The following is a 19,595-nucleotide window of genomic DNA, read 5'->3' as shown; positions in this document are numbered from 1 at the left end:
ATTGAACCCAGGTCCTAGGAGCTGTGAGACAGCAGTGCTAACCACTGTGCCACCTTGCTAGCCTTCGCATTATATTGCACTCTGGGCCTTGATTTCTTCCCAAGTTCTCTGAATAAAGAAAATTACCAATGCAACAGTACAGACCCATAGTAGGAGGTAGGTTTCATGGAAACATCGAATATAGGAGCAGGAAGAGACGATTCAGCCCTATGAGCCTGCTCTGCCATTCATTATGATATTGGTTGATCATCCAACTCAGTATCCTGTTCCTGTCTTCCCCCCCATCTCCTTTCATCCCATTCACCCCACGTGCTGTATCTAACTTCTTGTTGAAAACATGCAATGTTTTGGCCTCAACTACTTTCTGTAGTAGCGAATTCCATTGGCTCACCACTCTCTGGGTGAAGAGATTTCTCCTAATCTCAGTCCAAAATGGTCCACCCTGTATCCTCAGACTGTGACCGCTGGTTCATTGGTGATATTGCTGTCTCAGAATCAGGAGGGATAGGGTTCAAACCCCACTCTACCCTGTCTGGAAACTCTCTCTCCCATCATAAAAGACTAATCCCCTTTCTATTGATATAAAAATGGTTGTGTTTAAGTTGTGACCTAACTGTCCTGTGAATCATCCCAATACAACAACCTTGCCCTCATATTAAGGGTCCAAATTGTTGAGTCGCCATACCTCAATCCTAAATGTGAAGAACGTTGATGAATAAGCATTTATACCTGCCAATCGAAATGAGTAATCAGCAGAGCGAGGCTGGAAAGCCGACTGCATCGACACTGGGTGTGAGTTCCATTGGAATCTCCCATAACGCACCCTCTCGGAGACCAATAGCTTTGCCCAGACGCATAATTCCAGTTGGCGCAGTGCAATTTAGAATTAACACCAGCTTCCTGTGGAGAGCAAGGATTACATTTTACAATGGACAAAAAGTCCATGCACGTCAAACTGTGCATCAAACTGGCACAAGTCTTTACAAACCTCAGTGTGTTTGAGAGTGAAATTCACTGTTGGGTCAAATCCAAGTTTGCCACTGTTAGTTGTCACAGCTGAAACCACATTTGAGATCAACTGGAATGGCGTTTGTTCTCCACCAGTGGTGCTGAGGTTGAAAATGCTTCCATTCAGGACGGAATCCATGTTATTGAAGGCGATCAAAGCCACAGCAGCAAAATCTGTCCCTGGAGGGAATGTTAAACGTTATCAAGACTGAAATGAAACCATTGAAGTAGATGATGTAATTCATGCCTTCTGCATAAGGACATAATAAAGAGGAGTAAGAGTAAACCATAGGGCTGGTCAAGCCTGCTCCGCCACTCAATACGGTCAGCAATGATCTTCAGTTTTTACTTCACTTTCCCACTCGCTCTCGAAAATGAAAATCGCTTATTGTCACAAGTAGGCTTCAAATGAAGTTACTGTGAAAAGCCCCTAGTCACCACATTCCAGCACCTGTTCGGGATGGCTGGTACAGGAATTGAACCCGCGCTGCTGGCCTGCCATGGTCTGCTTTAAAAGCCAGCTATTTAGCCCTGTGCTAAACCAGCCCCTCTTCATATCCTTCTGATTCCCTGAGAAACAAACATCTGCCTATCTCAGCCATAAATACATTCATGATATTGTATCTATAACACTCTGGAGTAGAGAATTACAAAGATTCACAAATGGGTTTCCCAGCCAGCGGAAACAACTTCTGTCTATCCTGGCCAGACCCTTTGGGATCTTGTGCATTTCAATTAGATCGCCTCGCATTCTTCTAAACTCCAAAGAATATAGACCCAATTTATTCAGCCACTTAATATTGGACCATCGTCTCGTGCCAGGGACCAATTTAGTAAACCTTTGCTGTACTGCCTCCAATGCAAGTATATTCTACCTTAAACATGGAGGCCAAAGCTGCACACAGTATTCCAGGTGTGTTCTTACCAAAGCCGCCACAAATGTAGCCAGAATTCCTTATTCTTTTACTCCAATCCTCATGCAATGAAGGTTAACATACCATTTATCTTTTAATTGTTTGCTGTAGATGCATGCTAACTTTCTATGTTCCTGCAGGAGTACACCCGGCATCTTTTGAGCAATGTTTAAGAGTGAAGCAATGATCCTCCTTCCCCACCCATTGTACTCCATCTGCCACTCTCTTAACCTGTGTAGAACTCTTTGCAGGACCAGAACGGATTGAGACAGGAGCCTGTATTGTACATGGTTTGCAGAATGTTTACTGAGAGTTGAATATTGCCTACAGCCTCGCTCCCAGCAGTCTACATTGATACTAACCAAAGACAACCAAAGCTGGGACCCACAACGATGATACCAGATTTTATAATGACAAAATTTATTTTGATGTCCCAAACTCCCTTCCCACAGAACCTCCAGGGATTAATGACCTGAGACGTTCTGCATTTAGATTTAGTCATGAAAATAAGCAGAGGTGTTGACTGAGAGCAAGACAAGAATTTACCCATTGTTACTTTTCTGGTGACTGCACTTCGATAGATTTCGATGAAGTTGCCTTTTGCTTGGAGTTTGACTCTATCAGGCACTGAAGCATTTTTTCCTCGAAAGGTTCTTATTTCCAAATCTACAAAAGGAAAGAAGATCTGTAAATGTTCCCTGTCAGAGTGAGATTTACTCACAAGACGATGAACCTCTCCATTCAATACATTTAAAAGTTCTCAGGGAGAGGTTTAAAATAAATTTATCTAGCGCCTTTCATCACCTCAGGGCATCTCAAAGCACTTTCCAGACAATTAAGTACTTTTTCTGAGTGCAGTCAAGGTGGTAACATATTAAATGTGGCAATCACTTTGCAAACAGCAAGCTCCCAAGAAAGGCAATGAGATAAATGACCAGATAATCTGTCTTTTAGAGATTTTCTTTGAGCGATAAATGTTGGCCAGGACACCAGGGATAACCTGTCTGCTCTTCCTCAAAATGGTGGCAGGAGATTGTTTACATCCGCCTGAGGGAGCAGACAGAATGTTGGTTTAATGTCTCATTCAAAGATAGGTACCTCCAATAGTGCAGCACTGCCTCAGTACTGCACCGGGAGTGTCAGCTGGTATTTTGTGCTATTGTTTCCGCCTGGACTCAATGGAATGAAAACCAGATAGGTTCTACAATTGACCAGAACTGCCAGATAATGACTGTGAACCTGCTGGTGTTTTGTGGCATTTTGATTTCAGTGACTTAAATTTGTTCTCCAGACAGAAGAATTGTCCATTAGCTGCATCCCATGATTGAAGAACCAATGAAGAACGCTTTCAAACAAATTCTACATTCTGTGCATTGTGTAAAATGTCAGTAAATGATGTGCCTCACATCACACACACAGACACATGCACACACAAAATTCAAGGTAATACATTGAATAAAATATGTCTGTGGAAAGTACCGATATTTTCAGTTGATTTAATTCTCCTCCCCTGATCAGATAAATTTAGGCTGGCAACGAGAGCAGAGTTTTCCACAGCTCGCAGGAATATGGAACCCAAATAGAAACGCTCTTCCTTTTTCAAGTTGGACCACAGGGAATCATTGCTCAGTAGAACATTTGCAGTCAAAATGATTTTCTGTGGAGGACAAGACATTTTATTTGCATCTCCATGAACATTGGGCCATTTTTTTTTTACAAACTTTTTTATTTAAATATATTCCTCCGACCAACTTCCGTATCTGCTCCTGCCTCCGCCCAGACACAACCATTCAAAGTTCTCCTGGCAGGTCTCCTATCTTGCATCCATCATAAACCTGAGCTCATGCTAATGAAAAGCTCTGCTATCCATATTCTAAGTCGTACCATCTTATTTGTACATCGTCATCGTCAATTCTCTCTCAGTTTGAGGATGACGTCAACTCAGGGTCGCAGGTTTCTGCCATGGATCTTGATGCGACTGCACAAACTCACAGAAGTGAGAACATGGTCAGGATGCTGCAGGAAGTAGTGGGAATCAGAGTCTTCCTAGTCCTTTCTTCCTATACACCTCCAACCTGCCTCATCTTGAAGGCTTTGTGACCCAAAGTTCGATGGGGTTTAATGGGCAAGTTGTCACCATTATGAATAATTAGTAGCAAGCTCCTCCCACCCATTAAGATCATTGCCGCCGCATTTCAAGAAGGACTTCACGGTGTCTTTGAACTGTGAGAGTTGAGAGAACAGAACCTGAATACGGGGAGTGTTTTCAACCATCTGGATGGTTGTGTCCAGTTTATCGATGTTGATTTTTGAGGAGCATTTCCTGGATCCTTGTGGACCGGGCTTCAAGAAAGAGACTAGCACTTATTCAACGGTCCGCCTTTGAATCTGAAGGTGCAGCGGACGCTGATACACAGTCCAGATCTCCCTCACAACAACTGCTCTGTACACTAGGGCTTTTGTTGACTTGCAGAAGATTTTGTTGTCAAACATTTGCTGTCGTAGTTTGCAGAAGACTGAACTGGTACAGTTGGATCCAGACTGGCTTTGGATCTCCTTGTCAATCAATAGTGGCTTTTTGAGAGAGGTGACTGCCAAGGTATAGGGAGTGCCCAACATTATCCAGAATCTCCCATTTAAATGCGAGGTGGAATATTTGACTCAATAGGTGTGGGTTAATATCGGAGTTTTATTTTGACAACATTTAAAAACAGGCTGAGTTTCTTGTGTATGCAGAGTTGAAGAGATCGAGAGTAACTTATAAATCTAATACACAAAGGGTAATAACTCCACAATCATGCAAACTGCAGATTGTGAATCTATGGTTCAACCATTGCCCCTATGTTCACTGACCAACTTTGGCTTCTACATTGTTTTTTTCTCTTGGCAATCGCCCCCGCCCCAACTCTGAAACCTCCCTAACCTCCAATTCTTGTCCCTTGTCCATTCTCCACTTCCTCCGCCAAGCTGTCAGAAATCTAGGCCCTAAACTCTGGAACCTCCCAAGACTGAATTACTGACTTGACCATGAGATAACGCTTGACCTGGGCTTGACCATGGGCAGCATGGTAGCATTGTGGATAGCACAATTGCTTCACAGCTCCAGGGTCCCAGGTTCGATTCCGGCTTGGGTCGCTGTCTGTGTGGAGTCTGCACATCCTCCCCGTGTGTGCGTGGCTTTCCTCCGGGTGCTCCGGTTTCCTCCCACAGTCCAAAGATGTGCAGGTTAGGTGGATTGGCTATGATAAATTGCCCTTAGTGTCCAAAATTGCCCTTCGTGTTGGGTGGGGTTACTGGGTTATGGGGATAGGGTGGAGGTGTTGACCTTGCGTAGGGTGCTCTTTCCAGAAGCCGGTGCAGACTCGATGGGACGAATGGCCTCCTTCTGCACTGTAAATTCTATGATTCTATGAAAGATTCTATGATAACAGTGCAGAGCATTCTGTGCCGCCACTAACCTGAAATATATGTTCACTTTCTTGAGCCTGGCATTGTTTATTCACAAGTGCAACGATTGAATTGACCACAGAACAATATCCATGGAATTTATACCAGGGGCTCTGTGAGAAGAAAGAAAATCAGTTTCTAAGGATCAGAGAGTGAAATTCAGTCTGTTTGAAATGATCAAACTGCAAAATCTTCAGGGGTCAGCACAGCTATACGGAGGTCACACATGTGAACACACAAAGAAATCACATGTATAACGTGTATTTTAAATACGTATTCATTTATCACACAACTGATCATACTCAGACATGTATGAACATTCTGTATATTCAGATACATAGATGGGACATATCACCTATTGAGAATTGAGGCTTGAAGAGGGGGGAGACATACTTCGTATTCAGCCAGTTCTGAACCTGAACTCTTAGTGGGTGAAATTGATCTTCACCAATAGCGCAAAACATGGGGCGGGGTTCTCCAATAATGGGGCTAAATCCCCACCTCAGCGTCAAAACGCGGGCGTTTCACTCTGGACTTTGCTGAAGAAAGTCCAAGTGATTCTCCGACATGAAGTGGGCTAGCAGGGCCCTGGAGTATTCCTCGCAGCACTGGCTGCTGATACAGGGCCCTGCACTTCCGGTCAGGAGTCCACGCATGCGCAAGGCGACGGCCTCCCCATGCGACATGGCGGAGTCCACCGCGGACCGGCCCCGAAAATAAGGCTCCCCCTCCAAGATCGCACGCACCCGCGAATCGGTAGCCCCCGATCGCTAGCCTGGCAGTCCGTGAGGCCCCCCCTCCCGGTGAAGGATCCCTCCGCCCGCCCACCAGGACTGACTCCGCAGCCGCCACTAGCCATTCCTGACAGGCAAAACGTGGTCAGAACCACGCCGTCGGGAACTCGGCCACTTTTCGGCGGAGAATCGCCGCGGGGGGCCTCAGTCAATGGCCTTCTACAGGAGAATCGCGGGAGTGGCGTTGCGCCGGATTTCGTCATCAACGGCCATTCTCCAGCCCCACGCCGATCACAATCACGGCACGGAGGCTCAGAGAATCCCACCCATGCTCTTCGCCAGTTGGCAGATCCGTTTTACACCATCCCATAATAGTAACAAAAGACTAACAGCATTGTTTTGCATTACTGGCAAAGACCAAGTTCACCCCCAGAGTGCTAGATGCTGGCAATGGGGCACTGTTCAATACCCTAAAACACATATCGCTCCCTCGATGGTTACAAAGCTTCACTGAAGTGTATCACACACGCTTATTGCTATTTAATCCAGAATGGTATTTTTTTGTGGTAAAGTACCTGAATCTGCTGGTCCCAGTGAATGAGGCTGCACTGCTTCGTGTTAAATTGCTTCTGGTCTGTGAAGACATTTAGTTGCAGAATTAAAAAATAATAAAAGCAGAGGAGAATGATGCACAGATTTATTTCTACTCATTGTCAGGTGAGGCTGAAAAAGACCAACATTTATTGCCGATCACTGGTTGCTCTGAGTAAAATTAATGTGCATTTATATACTGCCTTTCATGATCACAGGACTCTCCAAAGTGCTTCACAGACAATAAAGCACTTTCGAAGTGGAACCACTTTTGTAATGTGGGAAATGTGACAATGTGGTAATGTATCCCGTCAGCTGCACTGCCGGCTTTTCCCGCCATATCTTTTGAAACTTTGTCCAAAAAAAGGTATGGGCTGGGTCCCACAATGTCACGTCGTCTGGCCATCCCTCCCACCCTCCCCATCACTATCTCCATCTCCCGCCTCCACAGGCATGGAACGCTCCCCCCACTGTCCCATGGCACACCTCACCCCCCCCCCCGGCACCCTCCGGTATTGGGCAGTGCTAGGGATGGTGCCTGGGCAGTACCCATGCAATATCATGGGGGGGGGGGGGGGGGTGCCAAAGGGGGAGTGCTAGGGTACAGTCCATGTCACTAACGCCCCCACCCCTCCTCCCCGAGGCTATTTGCCTCTGGCAGGTTCTGTTCACCAGTTGCATGCTGTGGGGGACTTGTCGTGACTCACGCCTGCATGGGACTGGACTGTCCAAGGTGGGACATATGCAAACAGATGTCAATGGGGATCCCAACTTTTAAAATTGGGATCCCCATAAAGTCATTTGCGAGAGGCGAAGACAATTGAGCGAGAAATCCCACCGGCACAGAAGCTGTTTTGAGTCTCCCACCCGATTCTCCATATCTCCCCAATCTCCTGTTCCCTCCGCCCCCACCCCGGAAAATGGAGGAGCAGAAATCCCCCCCCCCAATTATTTCAATTTTAAATTCTGCTCATCCAGTACTGCATGCCTGATGATTTAGCAAGGGTGAAGGAGTCAAGAAAGGTGGTGGTGAAGTGGAGCTGCGTGCCATTTGCATACATGTGGAAAGTTTCCCAGGTGTGTCCTGTACGCAAAGAACAGGACAAATCCAACCCAGCCAATTACCTCGTCCTCTCTCCATCATCAGCAAAGTGATGGAGTCATCAACAGTGCTATCAAGCGGCACTTACTCAGCAATAACCTGCTCACGGACGCTCAGTTTGGGTCCCGCCAGGGTCGCTCAGCTTCTGACCTCATTACAGCTTTGGTTCAAACATGGACAAAAGAGCTAAATGTCAGAGGTGAGGTGAGAGTGACTGCCCTTGACATCAGGGCAGCATTTGTCTGAGTGTGGTATCAAGGAGCCCTAGCAAACCTAGGGCTGCAATCTCCACCGGTGGGATGCTCAGTTTTGCCGGCAGCCCAGTGGTTTCCTGACGGTGTGGGGCTGCCTCACAATGGGAAACCCCATTCATCAGTCGGCGCAACGGAGCATCCCACCGGGATGCTGAAACAAAAATATGGCGCGGCGGGGCGAAGGATCCAGCCCCTGGAGTCAATGAGAATCAGGGGGAAAACTATTAATACTGTGGCAAACAGGGCAGGTCAAAGGCGAGGAATCCTACCATGAGGTAACTCACCTCCTAACCCCCCCAAAGCCTGTCCACCATCTTCAAGGCACAAGTCAGGAGAATAATGGAATACTTTCTAACTTGGCTGGATGAATGGCTCAAGAAGCTCGACACCATCCAGGACAAAGCAGCCCACTTGATTGCTCCCGTTTCCACAAACATTCAAACCCTCCACCACCGACAAATAGTGGCAGCCACTAGCATCTACAAGATGCACTGCAGTACCTCGCCAAGGTTCCTTAGACACCACCTTCCAAACCCACGACCAGTACAATCTGAAGGACAAGAGCAGGAAATACCTGGGAATCCCACCACATGGAGGTTCCCCTCTAAGTCACTCACCTGACTTGGAAATATATTTACTTTACTGTTGCTGGGGCAAAATTCTGGAACTCCCTTTCTAACAGCACAGTGGGTGTACCTACACCACAGGACTGCAGCGGTTCAAGAAGGCAGCTCACCACCACCTTCTGAAGGGCAACTAGGTATGGGCAATAAATGCTGGCCTAACCAGCGACGCCCACGTCCCGCATATGAATACAAATTTTAAAAAATAAAGCTCAGCTCTGCTGAGGGGGAACATGTACATGAGGAAAAGCCGGAGCCAAGGGTAGTTCCTTGGGTAACACCAGAGGTAACACTGTGAGAGCAAGGAATAGAAGCCATTGCAAGTGATTCTCTGGCTACGATTATATAAAATATAATGGAAGCAGGGGGAGAGCATTTCCACCCACCGGGTTAGCAATGGAGGGACGTGGGAGGAGTACGGTGTGGTCAACTATGTCAAAGGCTGTGCAAAGTTTGAGAAGGATAAGGAGTCACATCAATGTAACAGTCACATAGGATCTCATGTGTGACACTGTTAAGAGTCGTTTTTGTAATGTGGCGGGGTGGAAACCTGGGATGAATGTACGAAACTGTCATACTTTTTGTAATTTTATTAAAACCTGGATTGATATGCATAGATGCAGTATGACTGCTAGACCTGTGATTAATCTGTTGTAAAAGTAAGCTAATCATTGATTTGCAGGTGATGTGTTCTGCTAATTGTCCTTGAGAATCATTTACTTTTTTACAGATTGCTAGCTAATGGAATATTGTTCAGGTTTGAACTCCACCTGTGGTGTAGATAATTTATATGGGGTAATGTGTTTGGTCCTGGATGAACAAGTCAAGGGACATCTTGTAAGAAGAGATAAAAGAATATCTTATGCTTTGAGGTACAGAATATGTAATTAATGGGAGAAGCCAGATCTGTCTGAAAAGGCGGTAGATCCTCAACATCTGGGGCGGGATTCTCCGACACCCCGCCGGGTCGGAGAATCGCCAGGGGCCGGCGTGAATCCCGCCCCCGCCATCTCCCGAAGTCTCGGGCACCAGAGATTCAGCGGGGCGGGAATCGCGCCGCGCCTGTCGGCCCCCCAAGCAATTCTCCGGCTCGCAATGGGCCGAAGTCCCGCCGCTGTCATGCCGGTCGTGAATCAAACCACCTACCTTACCGGCGGGACCAGGTGGCGCTCCGGGGGGGGGGGGGGGGGGGGGGGGGGGGCGTGGGGTGATCTGGCCCCGGGGGGGTGCCCCTACAATGGCCTGGCCCGCGATCGGGGCCCACCGATCGGCGAACGTGCATGTGCCGTGGGGGCACTCTTTTCCTTCCACTTTCGCCACAGTCTTCACAATGGCGGACACGGAAGTGACCCCCTCCCCTGCGCATGCGCAAGGATGACGTCAGCAGCCGCTGATGCTCCGGCGCATGCGCAGACTTCCACCGGCCGCCGAAGTCCCTTCGGCCCCAGCTGGCGTGGCGCCAAACGCCGTTCCCGCCGGCCGGCGGGGCGCCAACCACTCCGGCGCGGACCTAGCCCCTCAAGGTTAGGGCTTGGCCCCGAAAGGTGTGGAGACTTCCGCACCTTTGGGGCGGCCCGATGCCGGAGTGGTTCACGCCACTCCATCCCGCTGGGACCCCCTGCCCCGCCGGGTAGGGGAGAATCCCACTCCTGGTTGCTAATTTTATTCACGAGTAGTATTTGAAGTATACTGATATGGTTAATTGGAATATAGTGGCAGGTTTAGGTAGTAAGTTAAGATTTTCTTTTTTATTTAAGAACTGTTGCAACTATTAAATGTAAAACTATATCATTGTTACTAATGTGGTTAATTCTGTGTTCAAATTAAAGTTTGTTAGAACATAAAAGATACCTATTGGTCAGTGTTATCACTCCTGTGGGGCAGTAAAACTTCCTCACAGTTTTACAAATCGCAAATAATTAGGTTCTCGTCCATGATCCTAAAAAATCTAACTGGAGGGATTTAAGCATGAAATGCAAGGTGCATGTCGGCACGTGGGGAGGCGGCGAGTGCAAACATGACGGTATCTGTCAATGGTGAAACAGATATTTTGGGAGTGGAATCCAGGGTATTTAATGAGGTTGGGACTCTTGAAGGTGCAGTGGAGTGGATACATTGGAGTTCAGGTGCAATGAATACGTGCAAGTTTCCAAGAGGTTGGATCTAGAAGTGAGAATAACACTGTGGTGGAGTTGTGTGATGTTTCAGAGGGAGAGCAGACTATCTGGGTGATGATAGTATAGGGAACTCAGTGACAGATTGCACTGATACAATATCTGTATCGGAGAAGGGAGACAAAGTTTGAATTGGTTCAGTCTGCCTGAGTACCTGAGTACCACCAAGAATAAATTTCCAGTCCAATTTCATGCAGAATTACAATCAAGAGATTATTGATTTATTTATTTTACCAATACAGGTGTTATTAACACAGGTATAGCTTCCAGGTGTATTCGTACAGATTTCCTGAGCCTCACATGGATCCTGAAGACACTCGTCAATATCTGAAACCAAAAGAACCACATGGGTGTTTACTTGGGCATCTGCCATATCACAGTTAATAAGTTGGAAAAAAAACTCTTTCTAGTCTAAAATACTTTGAATAGAGAAAACGCAATGTTCGGCAAAATGTTTTGAACCATGCAGTATTGCAAATAGGCCTAATTCATAATCCTTTTTAGGTTAACAAAACCATGTGCTATCGCTGTGCTGCCAATAACAAATACAAAAATAACTCACAGTCACTTAGCAGCTTTAACGTAATGTAACATCCCAAAGCACTTCACATTACCGAGCCACAGGGTTGGTCAAAGTGTTCTAAGAAATGTCTCAAAGGATAGCAACGAGGGAGAGAAGCAGAGAGAATTCAGGAGCTTGGGACAGAGGCAACTGAAGGCATGCCCACCCATTTTCCTTTCATTCCTTTATGGGATATGGGCATCACTGACAAAGCCGGTCTTACAATCAAGAGATTATGATTGATTTTTTAATTTAGTTTTGTGAGGGCCACGAAGAATCCAGCAAAGGTTTTCAGGATACAAAGAAATAACATTTATTTACAATAACATATATATATACACACAACAGCAGCAGCAACTTCCCTTGCTGCTCACTCCTCTCTCCCCCAGGTTCCAAACTGGCCAGTTCTATTTATGCAGGGAGTCTGCTAATGATTTATCTGCCCCACTCATTGGGGAAGCTCATACTCCCACAGGATTGTGGGATTGGCATTAGTCCCCAGCCAATGGTAAGCAGGCAGGTTACAACATCCCTCCCCCCAAAGTCCAAGGAATCCACCGAAGACCCTGGCGAAGGAGGGCATTGGACTCGTTTTGCCGCAGGCCGGACACCATTTGCACGAGGCGCTGGATCGGGCGGCGTGTAACAAGATGGAGACCGGCGCTTCCGTGATGAACGGCGTAACGGTTGTACATCCACGGCCCGTGGGCCCGAAGATTCCCCCTCTGAGGTGTCTTGTGTCTCCATCTCGGAGTCAGAGTCTGCTGCCTCTGTCACCTCGGCGTCTTTATCTCCATGCGGTTCTGTCACGACCTGCGCAGGATTTGAGTGCGGCACCAGAGGAAGATTGAAAGGAATACTTTCCATTGTGTCTGGTCTCTGCGGCTGTAGAAATGAGCTCCTGGGGCGGGGAATCTTTGGCAGGGATAGTCTTCTGGACCAAACATGGTCTACATGTTTGCGCTGGGGATGCCCCTGGATTTGTACCTGGGAAGAGATAGGGCCTGTTTGGCGAAAGATTACGCCAGGGACGAATTGGGCACCACCAGCAAAATTCCGAACGAACACTGGGTCACTTGGCGTAAACTGCTGAATCGGCTGATGCCGAGAAAAACCATGTCCCTGCCGTTCTTGTGTGCGGCGTACGTTTGCGCCAATGTCCGGGGAAACCATGCTAAGGCGGGTGCGAAGTCTCCGGCCCATTAGGAGTTCCGCGGGAGCTACCCCAGTCACCGCATGGGGGGTGGTCCTATATGAAAACAATAACCGAGCCAGTCTCGTGTCCATCGACCCGGAAGACTGCTTCTTTAGGCCTCGTTTGAATGTCTGCACTGCGCGCTCCGCCAACCCATTTGAAGCCGGGTGGTAAGGGGCAGTGCGGATATGGCGTATGCCGTTCATCTTCATGAACCTCGCAAACTCCTCACTTATGAATGGAGTGCCATTGTCCGTGACTAGCACCTCGGGGACACAATGCGTACTGAAAGACAAACGCATCTTCTCCATTGTAGCGCAGGATGTTGTGCCTCCCATCTTATGCACCTCTAGCCATTTAGACTGGGCGTCGATTAATAGCAGGAACATGGATCCTTGAAAAGGGCCGGTGAAATCCGCATGCAAACGTGCCCAAGGCCGCCCTGGCCATTCCCAATGATGTAGGGGCACGGCCGGCGGAAGCTTCTGATGCTCCTGGCAAATGGAGCAGTTTTGGGACACCTTCTCAATGTCGGCGTCGAGGCCTGGCCACCAGACATAACTCCGGGCCAACATTTTCATTTTGGTCACACCTGGATGCCCATTGTGCAAGTTTCTCAGTATCAGCTCCTGTCCTTTTTCCGGGACAATCACACGCGTCCCCCACAAAAGTCCTTCCACGCTGAATTCGGACAGCTTCGAGGAAAATGCCCGCAACTCGCCTGGGAGCTGTCTATGCTGCCCACCATACAGGACTATGTGCCAAACCTTTGACAGGACTGGTTCCGTCTGGGTCCACTCACGGATCTGTGATGCCGTGACAGGCAAGGTGTCCATAAAATTTAGGGTTGCAACCACCTCACCGGTCGTGGGGGTCGACATGGGGCCGGTCGATAAAGGCAATCGGCTCAGTGCGTCGGCATTCCCTATCTGGGTTCCTGGTTTGTGCTCCAGAGAATACTCATATGCAGCGAGCAACAAAGCCCAGCGCTGGATCCGTGCGGATGCAATGGGCGATATTGGCTTATCCACTCTGAAAAGTCCCAGCAGAGGCTTATGATCAGTCACGATAGTGAAGTGGCGGCCATATACGTACTTTCACCACAAAGACCACTGCCAGGCCCTCCTTCTCGATCTGCGCGTACTTTTTTTCCGCTGCAGTCAATGTGCGGGAGGCGAAAGCTATCGGCCGCTCGGCTCCGTTCTCCATCTTGTGGGACAGGACGGCCCCAATACCATACGGGGATGCATCACATGTGACGAGCAAAGGCTTTCCAGGATCATAGTGGGTTAGTAATTGTTGTTTTACCCGCCGGAAAGCAGTTTCTTGCGGCTGACCCCAAACCCAGGTGTGATTCTTCTTTAGCAGAAGGTGCAACGGGGCCAGCGTAGCTGCCAGATTGGGGAGGAACTTTCCGTAATAGTTTACGAGGCCGAGAAACAAACAAAGACGCAAAGTGTCAGTCGGGGTGGGGGCCTATTGAATCGCGCGCACTTTCTCTGCGACGGGGTGCAAACCTTCGCGGTACACCCGATAACCCAGGTAGACTACTTCCTTCGCCTGAAAAACGCACTTTGTGCGAGGTAAACGGACTCCAGCCTCCGAAAAGCGTCTAAAGACAACCTCCAAATTTTCCAAATGTTCCTGCTCCGACGTCCCTGTGATCAAAACGTCATCTAAGTAGACGTCTCAAAATGTGGTAAACCTCTCAAAATGCCCTCCATAACGCGTTGAAAAATAGCGCAGGCACAGGATACTCCAAAGGGCAAACATGTATATTCATATACGCCCCGGTGTGTATTAATCATTACATATGGCCGGGAGGCAGGGTCCAGCTCCAACTGTAGGCAGGCGTGACTCATATCTAGTTTTGTGAACGAGAGTCCACCTGCAAGCTTCGCATAGAGATCCTCTATGCGAGGCATTGGGTATCGATCGAGTCGGGAAGCCGTATTCACTGTAAGTTTATAGTCGTCGCACAAGTGAACTGTGGCATCTGGCTTCATTACAGGTACAATTGGTGCTGCCCAGTCAGCGAAACAGACGGGCCTGATGATACCCAAAGTCTCCAAACGAGTGAGCTCCCCTTCTACCTTCTCGAGCAAGGCGTAAGGCACGGGCGCGCCCGGAAATAGCGCGGCGTGGCTCCTGGTTCAACTTGGATACAGGCTACAGCCCCTTTTATTTTCCCAAACCGGGCCGGAATTCATCTGGGTATCGTCCTAGCGCCTCAGTCAACCCTCCAGAAACTGTTTGGAAGATGCGCTGCCACTGCAACCGCAAATGTCGCAACCAGTCCCAACCCAACAGGCTGGGCCCATGGCCGCGCACCACGATAAGTGGGAAACGCCCCTCCTGGCGTCCATAAACAACAGGGGTCATCATAGTTCCTGCAATGTCCAATGGTTCCCCCGTATAGGTGGCCAACCTGGCCTGTGTGTCGGTTAATGTAAGGGCTTGATGTGATCGAATGTCCTCTGGGCGATCACGGAGACTGCTGCGCCAGTGTCCAACTCCATCTCAAACGGGTGACCATTGACCCGTACTGTCACTTTAATGGGGGCCACACGGAGAGCTGGCACACAATGCAGCTGCAGGCAGTCATCCTCCGTCTCCACGTCCTCGGGACTAGTCGCCGCAAGTTCATCCAAATGAAAGGTACGGCCCCTGGGCTGGCCCCAGTTTCGGTCGAAACTACGGCGCCTCTGGCGCCCCCAGGACCGGCGTCCGCGACGGGGTCAGCGCCTACAAGTCTGACACAGACATGGCTCCTCATCCATTGGTTCTGGAGAAGGCTCCCTTCGGGGAGGAATGACTGACGGCCACTGGCGTCGATCCGGACGTCGCCTCGCCCAGGTTACCGCAGGTGTGCTGGGGGCTGCTTTCAGACGGAAGGGGTTGCGCCCCAAGGCATGCACCTCCATTCCCTGTAGCTCCTGCACTCCTCGTTCTGCGCTTTCTCGGGACAATACTATTTGAATGGCCTGTTGAAAAGTCAATGTTGGCTCGGCTAACAACTTTCTCTGGTGGCCGCATTGTTAATACTGCAAACCAAACAGTCACGTAACATTTCTGACATGGTCTCACCATAGTCACAGTACTCCGCAATCCTGCGTAGCCTGGATAGAAAGTCGGCAAGGGATTCTCCTGGGGTCCTCTCGGCGGTATTAAACCGGTAACGTTGGACTATCGTGGATGGGGTTGGGTTAAAATGTTGCCCCACTAAGTTCACAAGTTCATCAAATGTTTTGGTGTCCGGCGCAGCTGGGTACGTAAGGCTCCTAATCACCCCAAATGTATGCGGGCCGCAGGCGGTGAGCAATATGACCACCTGGCGCTCATTTTCGGTCATATTGTTTGCCCGGAAATAGTAACGCATCCTTTGTGCGTACTGGTTCCAGCTTTCCAGTGCAGAATCAAAAACATCCAAACATCCATACAGAGGCATGGTGTAATAGAAAACAACTTCCAACCTGTATCCAACAAAAATCCAGGGAGGTAGCTTCAGCAGTGCAGACAGCTATTCACTTTGTGAGGGCTACGAAGAGTCCAGCACAAGTTTTCAGGATATAAAGAAATAACATTTATTTACAATAAATATATATATATGTATATATATTGTCATTAGTCCCCAGCCAATGGTAAGCAAGCAGGTTACAACATTTATCAATCCAGGTTTAGTAACACAAGTGTAGCTTCCCCATCCCTAATTGCCCTTGAACTGAGCTGGTTTGCTTGGTAATTTTGGAGGGCAGTTAAAAGTCAACCGTGTGTCGACCAGACCAGGTAAAGGCAGCAGATTTTCTTCCCTAAAGAACTAGATAGGCTTTTATGACAATCAATCATACTTTCAGGGCTGTAGTGTAAATTAGAATCAATTATAATTGGAAATGCACAAGAGACCAGAATTAGAGTAGCACACATATTTGGAGCGTTGTAGGGTTAGAGATTACCAAGATAGGACAAGCAAGACCTTGGAGGAATTTGAAAGTGAGTATGAGAATTTTAAAATCAAGATGTTGCTTGACCAAAAGCCAGTTGAGGTTGGCGAGCACAGGGATAAGGTGAACAGGACTTGCTGCGTTAAGATATGAGCATCAGTGCTTTCGATGACCACAGATTTATGGAGTAGAATGTCGGAGACCAACCAGGGCTGCCTTAGAATAGTTGTGTCAGGAGGAAACAAAGGCATGGAGGAGTGTTTCAGCAGCAGATTTACTGAGACAGAGAGGAGGTTGAATGATTCTAGGCAGTGAAAATTGGCAGCCTCAGTAATGGTGTGAATATGATACTGGAAGCTCCTTTATACAGGTTGTCAGTCGGAGCACAGAGGCTACACTCTCACTCCGAGGTCAGATGGTTGCATGTTCAAAGTTCCGCTTTAGGCTGACACTCCAGTACAATAGTGAGGGAGAGCTGCACCGTCAGAGATGCTGTCATTTGGAGATGTTAAGCCGAGGCACCATCTCAGGTGAATCTAAGATATTCCACAACCCTATTGCAAAGAACAGGGGACTCCTGGCCAGTGGCGTGCAGAGGTCTGGTGATGCCCGGGGCAAATCTTAATTGTATGCCCCAAAGCCCCACGTAAATATTTCATTAAATATCACCAAAAAACCTATAGAAAACGTAGTTGCACCCGTTCTAGAGCTATTCACGGACCTCTTTATCTTTAGAACATAGAACGATACAGCGCAGTACAGGCCCTTCGGCCCTCGATGTTGCACCAACATGGAAAAAAACTAAAGGCCATCTAACCTACACTATGCCCTTATCATCCATATGCTTATCCAATAAACTTTTAAATGCCCTCAATGTTGGCGAGTTCACTACTGTTGCAGGTAGGGCATTCCACGGCCTCACCACTCTTTGCGTAAAAAACCCACCTCTGACCTATATCTATTACCCCTCAATTTAAGGCTATGTCCCCTCGTGCTAGCCACCTCCATCCGCGGGAGAAGGCTCTCGCTGTCCACCCTATCTAACCCTCTGATCATTTTGTATGCCTCTATTAAGTCACCTCTTAACCTTCTTCTCTCTAACGAAAACAACCTCAAGTCCATCAGCCTTTCCTCATAAGATTTTCCCTCCATACCAGGCAACATCCTGGTAAATCTCCTCTGCACCCGTTCCAAAGCTTCCACGTCCTTCCTATAATGAGGCGACCAGAACTGTGCGCAATACTCCAAATGCGGCTGTACTAGAGTTTTGTACAACTGCAACATGACCTCATGGCTCCGGAACTCAATCCCTCTACCAATAAAGGCCAACACACCATAGGCCTTCTTCACAACCCTATCAACCTGGGTGGCAACTTTCAGGGATCTATGTACATGGACACCGAGATCCCTCTGCTCATCCACACTACCAAGAATTTTACCATTAGCCAAATATTCCGCATTCCTGTTATTCTTTCCAAAGTGAATCACCTCACACTTCTCCACATTAAACTCCATTTGCCACCTCTCAGCCCAGCTCTGCAGCTTATCTATGTCCCTCTGTAACCTGCAACATCCTTCCGCACTGTTTACAACTCCACCGACTTTAGTGTCGTCTGCAAATTTACTCACCCATCCTTCTGCGCCCTCCTCTAGGTCATTTATAAAAATGACAAACAGCAACGGCCCCAGAACAGATCCTTGCGGTACGCCACTCGTAACTGAACTCCATTCTGAACATTTCCCATCAACTACCACTCTCTGTCTTCTTTCAACTAGCCAATTTCTGATCCACATCTCTAAATCACCCTCAATCCCCAGCCTCCGTATTTTCTGCAATAGCCGACCGTGGGGAACCTTATCAAACGCTTTACTGAAATCCATATACACCACATCAACTGCTCTACCCTCGTCTACCTGTTCAGTCACCTTCTCAAAGAACTCGATAAGGTTTGTGAGGCATGACCTACCCTTCACAAAACCATGCTGACTATCCCTAATCATATTATTCCTATCTAGATGATTATAAATTGTATCTTTTATAATCCTCTCCAAGACTTTACCCACCACAGACGTTAGGCTCACCGGCCTATAGTTACCGGGGTTATCTCTACTCCCCTTCTTGAACAAAGGGACCACATTTGCTATCATCCAGTCCTCTGGCACTATTCCTGTAGCCAATGATGACCTAAACATCAAAGCCAAAGGCTCAGCAATCTCTTCCCTGGCTTCCCAGAGAATCCTAGGATAAATCCCATCAGGCCCCGGGGACTTATCTATTTTCACCTTGTCCAGAATTGCCAACACTTCTTCCCTACGCACCTCAATGCCATCTATTCTAATAGCCTGGGTCTCAGCATTCTCCTCCACAATATTATCTTTTTCCTGAGTGAATACTGACGAAAAGTATTCATTTAGTATCTCGCTTATCTCCTCAGCCTCCACACACAACTTCCCACCACTGTCCTTGACTGGCCCTACTCTTACCCTAGTCATTCTTTTATTCCTACATACCTATAGAAAGCTTTTGGGTTTTCCTTGATCCTACCTGCCAAAGACTTCTCATGTCCCCTCCTTGCTCGTCTTAGCTCTCTCTTTAGATCCTTCCTCGCTTCCTTGTAACTATCAAGCGCCCCAACTGAAACTTCACGCCTCATCTTCACATAGGCCTCCTTCTTCCTCTTAACAAGAGATTCCACTTCTTTGGTAAACCACGGTTCCCTCGCTCGACCCCTTCCTCCCTGCCTGACTGGTACTTACTTATCAAGAACATGCAATAGCTGTTCCTTGAACAAGCTCCACATATCCAGTGTGCCCAACCCTTGCAGCCTACTTCTCCAACCTACACATCCTAAGTCATGTCTAATGTCTAATGGCATCATAATTGCTCTTCCCACAGCTATAACTCTTGCCCTGCGGGGTATACTTATCCCTTTCCATCACTAACGTAAAGGTCACCGAATTGTGGTCACTGTTTCCAAAGTGCTCACCTACCTCCAGATCTAACACCTGGCCTGGTTCATTACCCAAAACCAAATCCAATGTGGCCTCGC

General features: G+C 48.0%; 1 protein-coding gene across 3 annotated transcripts in view; it reads right to left on the bottom strand.

The window, feature by feature from the left end:
* LOC119957211 (adhesion G protein-coupled receptor E3-like) overlaps positions 1 to 19,595 on the bottom strand; it is a 77,629-nt gene that overhangs the window by 24,598 nt on the left and 33,436 nt on the right. For all 3 annotated transcript variants that reach the window (XM_038785033.1, XM_038785032.1, XM_038785034.1), the window contains 7 exons: positions 11,082 to 11,174; positions 6,679 to 6,737; positions 5,381 to 5,482; positions 3,402 to 3,579; positions 2,469 to 2,588; positions 989 to 1,188; positions 730 to 900 (listed from right to left, as the gene is read on the bottom strand). In XM_038785033.1, the coding sequence (XP_038640961.1) occupies positions 730 to 900; positions 989 to 1,188; positions 2,469 to 2,588; positions 3,402 to 3,579; positions 5,381 to 5,482; positions 6,679 to 6,737; positions 11,082 to 11,174 (923 nt within the window). The remainder of the gene's footprint in view (positions 1 to 729; positions 901 to 988; positions 1,189 to 2,468; positions 2,589 to 3,401; positions 3,580 to 5,380; positions 5,483 to 6,678; positions 6,738 to 11,081; positions 11,175 to 19,595) is intronic.

The sequence above is a fragment of the Scyliorhinus canicula genome, chromosome 25, assembly GCF_902713615.1.
Source record: "Scyliorhinus canicula chromosome 25, sScyCan1.1, whole genome shotgun sequence".
Taxonomy (NCBI): Eukaryota; Metazoa; Chordata; class Chondrichthyes; order Carcharhiniformes; family Scyliorhinidae; genus Scyliorhinus; species Scyliorhinus canicula.
This window is presented reverse-complemented; position numbering and strand designations above follow the sequence as displayed.